The sequence below is a fragment of the Liolophura sinensis genome, chromosome 6 (genome assembly GCF_032854445.1).
Source record: "Liolophura sinensis isolate JHLJ2023 chromosome 6, CUHK_Ljap_v2, whole genome shotgun sequence".
Lineage (NCBI taxonomy): Eukaryota > Metazoa > Mollusca > Polyplacophora > Chitonida > Chitonidae > Liolophura > Liolophura sinensis.
Window position 1 is genome coordinate 37,111,527 of NC_088300.1, and position 7,399 is coordinate 37,118,925.

General features: G+C 35.9%; 1 protein-coding gene across 1 annotated transcript; it reads right to left on the reverse strand.

Moving 5' to 3' along the window:
* Positions 1-2,869: 2,869 nt before the first annotated feature.
* LOC135467153 (uncharacterized) lies at positions 2,870-4,267 on the reverse strand. Its single transcript, XM_064744917.1, has 4 exons — positions 4,177-4,267; positions 3,645-3,821; positions 3,344-3,478; positions 2,870-3,039 (listed from the first exon to the last, which is right to left on the reverse strand). Exons 1-4 carry the CDS (start codon positions 4,265-4,267, stop codon positions 2,870-2,872), a joined length of 573 nt encoding a protein of 190 aa, XP_064600987.1.
* Positions 4,268-7,399: the final 3,132 nt, after the last annotated feature.

Sequence of the window (7,399 nt, forward strand, 5' to 3'; positions counted from 1 at the left end):
CCCAATTCTTCTTGTCATACCCAAAAACTCTTATAGCCCCACTCCACCTTCCTGTTTGGAATATAAACTTAGCCGCTATAGTTGGTCTCTTTATAAAGCCAGTAGAGAATCAAGTAGACAAAACTATAATAAGGAAGATTAACGTTTCAATGACGAAGAGTAAAATAGGTAATATTCTCTCCTGCCCTTAAGCTAACTGTTGAAGAGACAGTTATGTATGTTATATTGCAATATAAGGGAAGTGCAGCACTTAATTACAATCACCCAGTGTTAAATATTTGAAACAAGAAATCTGTTTTGGAAATACTATTTCAAATGTCAGTTTTACGAAGTTAATACCAGGAATGGGCTCTTTATTTATGTTATTTTTCTACAGTTTCTTGTGTATATATTAAAATATCACTTTATAATGTTTATTATTATGTTTGCATATATCACAAAAAACACTCAAAATATAAAGCTAAAATTATACACATTCTATATAGAAGTATTTAAAGTTCCTATATATGTTATACTATAATTAATTGAATATAATGCCATGACGTTTGCCATACTTAATGACACACTTATAGGATTGCATGAAAATGCTATTTAAATTTCCAAAACATGTTTGCTTCCTCTCCAATACGTGGGAAGGTCTCTCCACACCCCGCGGATGGTGGTGGGTTTTACTCGGGCTCTGCCCGGTTTCCTCCCACTAAATAAGGCTGGCCGCTGTTGTACAAGTGAAATATTCCCCGAGTAAAACGTAAAACACCAATCAAATAAATAAATAAATTATAAATTTCCAAAAATAAAGCCATCCATGCATGACCATAAACTGAACCTAGAGGAAAAGTGTGTGGTTTGCTTTCTCTATTGTCAGTTGTAAGGCCATGTTTAAGTTTTTTTATTTCTTTTCATTAAACAAAGCCCTGAAGCAAACAGTTGAGAAGACTGCTTATATTCCTTACAGTACAGGGCAACTGGTAGACCCATTGACTAAATCTACACATATTAACAAGAAGCGCTTATTAATTTAACAAGAAGATTTATTTCATATCACAGTCATGTACTTTCAAATGTATGATTTCTTTGCACGGCACATAAAATATATCTCGGCATAATAACACCAAGGGTAAAAAAAAATCAAGACTTCATGCATAAACAAAATTTTCATTCGAAAATGGAAATTTGGGTGAGTGAGTGCTTAGGGTTTAACGTCGTACTTAGCAATATTTCACTCATATGACGACGAAGGAGTCTTAGAGTGCATGTAATGTGCCTTCTTGTTGCAGGACGGATTTCCATTGCTCTTTTATCTAGTGCTGCTTCACTAAAACGCCTTACTGAAGGCGCGTAAGCCGCCCCACCCGAACCATTATACTATTACGGGTCAACCAGTCGTTGCACAATCCCCTCAATGCTGAACACCAAGCAAGGGAGCTACTACCTCCTCTTTCAAGGACTTAGTGTGACGCGACCCACGACTGACCCTGGGTCTACCACCACCGAAGTGGACGCTATACCAACTGAGCCATCCGGGATTATCTAAAATGAGTAGAAACTTCTTTCATAATCCTAATGTTCCATATGCATATATACACGTATATGCAAGAACCACGCAAATAATGTTTTTGGGGGTAATTGCAAACAAAGTTACAATTGTTCGAAAATTCAACTTCAAGATATCAACAAAAAAGTTGTCAAGACTCCGTTGCTATTAATGAATGCATAAAGCATTAGAACATTATTGACAAAGAATAGTTTTTAATCATTATAACATCAGTGTAAGTGCTCATTTCCGCTATTTCTGTTATGTGCATTTTATATGCATTGTATTATCTACACACCATACATAATACAAGAGCACAATATATATAAGAAAACAGTACAAAATCAAAAATAAAAAAAAAACGAAACGAGATAAATACATGTATATTAAAAATGTAGTTTCTTGGCTATTTCTTTGCTAAGATATGACATCATTATTACATTTTGCACAGAGGAAAATGTTAGACCCCATAAGGAGTCTATATCATAAGCTTGTATATGCTGATACACGAAAGCGAACTGAACCGCTTCGGTTGTCTTATGGTCAGAAAAATACATGTTTCGTATTTAAATACACTTAATCTGTTAACTTTAACACAAAGTCTGTTGTCTAAGGGATGCAAGAATATATTCTGTTGTTATAGCTCAATATTCTGTCATATGCAACATAATATTCTGTTAGGTTAACAGAATCTTCGTGCTGTATTAATAGAATATGTGTGTTATATTTAACAGAATGATAACAGAATACATTCTAACGTCACTCAGACAAAAGACTTTCTGGTAAATTTAACAGGTTATTTTTTGGAGTGTACGTATGGTTTCTGGGTTACTGATATATCCTCAAATAATGAAGTACTCACTACGGATTTCGCCAGTGGCTTAATGAATGTCCTCTTCTGTGGAATTTTCCACGGAAACAGAGACAAATAAACACGTGTGGGCTTGTCGTGAATGTCCAGTGGAACAGTACCACCTCCGCATAACATACAGTTTTTATACGATCTTAAACGACCAATTTTCATTTTCTATGACTTCCATTATGTTGCATGGACACTTTCCAACGTCCTCAGTCCAGATCCTTGATCAGGGGAGGTAATAAGTGTCAGACACACGGCTAACGGAATCCTGAAACTGACTCTGCCCCAAACTGGTTTGGGGCAGACTATTAGCCTACAACATTCGAAATCAGTCCAATTCTTTGATCATGACAAAGATGGAAATTACTGAAACTCTGGAGGCTATAAAGGTCAAGACTATGTTTGTGCTAAGCTTCAGACAGCTTTGTCATCTCAGGAGCTTTGATATTTGTCAGAATAATTTCTGAGGGAAACTATCAATATCCACTGTGAGACTTTTTGAACTCTTTCACGAGACTGGCCATTTCACTCAGTGATTCGTAGATGCCTTCACCATTCACTGCGCATGCTTCGTGGATGTACCACTTGCGATTCCGCATCTTCGTGAGATGAAGTCCATCGGCAATTTCTGAAGTTCTCATAGCCCCTAAAGCCCGGATAGTAAAAAAAAACTTGTATCAAGTGAACTGTGTACAATTTATCAGTGGAAAAAGAAACTGCACCAAGTTGATTGTTGGCGTAGGAATACGTATTTTAATCAGATAGGGAACTATTGAGCTAACCTACAGGAAATATATTATACCTGTATATTAACGTTGTAAGTAAGAAAATGATAAACAAAGACTGAGTAGGACTGGTTTAGTGCATGTTTATAGTTGTTTAGTAGAATGTCAAACACATTTAAGCCCCCCTCACTAATATGTAAGATTTGTGACAATCCCCTCACTTACCTGGCAGATCTTGTTTGTTGGCAATGACAACAACAGGCACGCCTCTCATCTCGTCACTCTCCAGGATTGTGGACAATTCGTATCTAGACTCTTCCAAACGTTCCCTGTCAGCACTGTCCACCACATACAACAACCCTGTGCAAGAGAGAATAACGTCATAAACAGTGAGAAAACGTGAGTCTATACAGTTACAAACTGTGTAATGCATGAACAAGAACTCAGATGTTCAAATTCTAGTCAACACTATACCGTTATAAGAAACACGGCGGGTTGTTGACATATTGTATATAATTGCACGTACCTTCAGTGTTTTGGAAGTAGTATCTCCAGAGAGACCTGATTTTGTCCTGACCGCCCACGTCCCACACTGTGAAAGAGATCCCCTTACACGGGCTGACTGTCTCCACGTTAAACCCTATAGTAGGGATCGTGTGCACGTTCTCGTTCAGCTTGATTTTGTATAGTATCGTCGTCTTACCTGTCCATAATAGATGATTGCATTTATAGTGTTTATTATACAGAATATGATAACTAGGTATGAAATGAAAGGTCACGACTCAATAGACAGTCTGGGCGGATCTACAATAAAGTTTGACCCGTCACTGTCTGTGTTTCATTGTGAAAATGCAGTCGTTAGTCATATCTATGGTCATACATTAGATCAAATAAATAAATGTATAAATAATAAAATAAATTATGTATCTATTTACTTAAGAATACTTAAGAATATTTCACTTGTATGACGGCCAAAAAATAACTAAAATAAAAATAAATAAATATTTATTGAATATCTTGCCGATGAGGTTAAAGGCGATTCTATGTAGAAACGTTACCTGCAGCGTCAAGTCCAAGCATCAAAATCCTGGCCTGATCTTGAGAAAACTGTGAGAACACACCCATTAGCTTGGAGACCAGCAGACCCATGGTAATGTAGAAGATAGAACACAATGTACAATTCTATTAACTCTACCTACATGTATAATACAATCTTATCTGACGAAGGTTCTGTGATACTGTTTTATGTTCGCACATTTATACATGTTGAAGTGTTTGTTATTATGGTGAAATACTGACAACGGGTAGAAACAAACCAACCCCATATAAGGATCATTCGTGAGACCGTCACACTGGCCACAGTTGCACGACCAGCGTGGAACCTTCGGCAGCCAACGTTTGTTTATATAATAAATAAATACCCTGGTTTCCGACTTCGAATTCCCGCTCTGAACAAGGGGAAATAACTTTGGAGCGCTCAGTGATAGTTTGCTGCACAAGTGCTCAAAAATTGCGTATCAGTTTTGATTTTGCCCAGTGTGACGTCATCTCTTTAGGTCTTCACTGTGACATAGTCATCCACGCAGGGAAAATTTCACAAACCCAGCATACGACTATTTTATAGCTTATGCGCTGAAGAACAGGCAAATGTATTTATGTTGTACGCTTTTTCTCTATATTTCCATTATTGTTATTTTGTTTTAAACGTCTAATTCATGTACAGATACCCAGATATTATACTTGTTCACCAAGAAATTGTCCATATACCATTAAAGAGTGTCAATAGAGAAATAACGGCCTGTGATGGGATTTGCTACGATCTTGTCAAATGTGTAATTCGCACTCTTAATCGAGTCTTTATATAGGACAAAGCCCTTAAGCTTAGTTCGTGTATTTTCATTGTGAACACGAACTCACAACTATGTATTTTAAATAAAGTGGCTTATTTGCTTTTTTTGTTTTATTTTTTTTTTTTGCCTTACAAGAAAATCAGATGAAAAATTTAAAACATCATTTCTTCTCATGAAATATTGTCTTTAAAAAATATTCTAAGCCAAATTAAGACAAAACCATTGAAACCGTTATTTTTTACTAGAAATATCTTTTTCATAAAATTAAGTATGTAACTTGTACAAATCGCCATTTCCACTTTCGAAGAACATCATTATCAGAGAAAAATATTTCAAACAAGTAGAAAATACCGTGTTAAGCATCCTGTAAATTCTAGTCCACTTTTTGTTTGAAACCTTTTTCAGTCCCTGACAAATATCACTGACTATGATCCTTTTCATTTAATAATGAAATATGAATATGGACTTGTGTATATTCAGTTAATATAGTTTTGTTTTATTTCTTGATTTGATAACATGTTTCTATTGGGTATCTGAATACGATGGTAGGTATATGAATACGGTGGTATATAGGTATATGAATACGGTGGTAGGTATATGAATACGGTGGTATATAGGTATATGAATACGGTGGTAGGTATATGAATACGGTGGTATATATGTATATGAATACGGTGGTAGGTATATGTATAGATTTGTGCATATATATCCTTGGATAGGGCCTATATGGTCTGGGAATAGACAGATATGGATAGGGAAATATGGTGTCGGGTAATATTAATTACTATCTGAAGTGTTAATTGGAATTAATCATGACAATTCTTAAGTATATGGAAGATCTATTGAACAACCATGCATTGTGTTTTGTAAAATGACCTGTTGTCTCCCGCAGAGCATCCATGCAGGCTTTCACACATAAGGCTTCTCAACCCCACCCCACCACCACCCAACCCCAACCCGTACATATCTCATCCCATCACTCGTCACTTACCCTCCTGACCATTTTCAAATATGTATAAAGGGCTATTTTTCAGTCAGATCTGATGACTACCACAAATTTATATTTTGTTATTCTTCAGAACAAGCTTGGGTAACATTTTTTTCCTCTCCCCAAGAATACAACTACTGTAATTTCATGCGAGTGAAGAAGAAGTGTTAAGTTTCATTGGTCATCCACACCTACCGTCGGATTGCTCTGTCTTTATTTATCATTCCATTCTGCGATTATATAACTGTATGTTAACCACTGGAATTCCATGAGCAGGTGCTTTTATGAGGAACTGCATGACGAAAGACCACACTGGAGCATAAACTGTGCTGCGGATTCAATTCAAACCACCTGCCACAGGAACTGCATGGCGTTGGGAACATAACTTATCAAAACGATCAGCTGACAAATGTAAGTACATTTTACTTTGCAGCCCCTTTTTGTCGTTTTTACGTTTCAGCTGTAGTAGACCTATTATAAACTTAGACATTTCACATTGTGTTAAGTAAGCTACCTTTTTATTTCCATTTGGATATGTTAGAAAGGTTTCTGATACATGTATAAGATGTTATGGGGCATGTATTTTTGGAAACGCCAATATGTGGACGTTCAAGTTTGATTTGTGCAACCTGTTTTGTCTCCAAAAATGTAAATAAGATGTTTGAAAATCACAAACTTTGAATTAGTTTAATTCCTTAATCCATCCCTGTACAGACGATACTTTTAATATGTTGGTTGTTAATTGAATATAATATTGTACGAGATGTTTGAAACTCACTGATTTTGAATTAGTTTAATTCTTAAATGCATCCCTCTGCAGAAGATACATTTTAACACATTGGTTGTTAATTCTGTATTATATAATTAAGTGCAAAGAACGGAAAATCAATCAACATAATTCAAAGTGATTGCTATCTTTTAGCATTAATTACAGTTAATCACAAATTATATTGCACACAAACCAATGGGACCGAGCAGCAAGTGAACAATCCCTCAAAACCTCCCCCTACAACTTGCCTCACCGCTATAGTGTAACTGTGTCCTCCCCTCCCCCTCCAACAACCCAATTCTTCTTGTCACACCCCAAAACTCTTATAACCCCACCCCACCTTCCTGTATGGAATATAAACTTATCCGCTATAGTTGGTCTCTTTATAAAGCCAGTGGACAAAACTATAATAAGGAAGATTAGCGTTTCAATGACGAAGAGTAAAATAGGTATTATCCTCACCTGTCCTTTAGCTAACTGTTGTAGAGACAGTTATGTATGTTATATTGCAATATAAGGAAAGTATAGCACTCACAGTTAAATATTTGAAACAAGAAAAACTGTTTTGGAAATACTATTTCAAATGTCAGTTTTACGAAGTTAACGCAAGGAATGAATTCTACATTGTTTACGTTATTTTCTACAGTTTCTTATGCATATTATTTATTATTAAA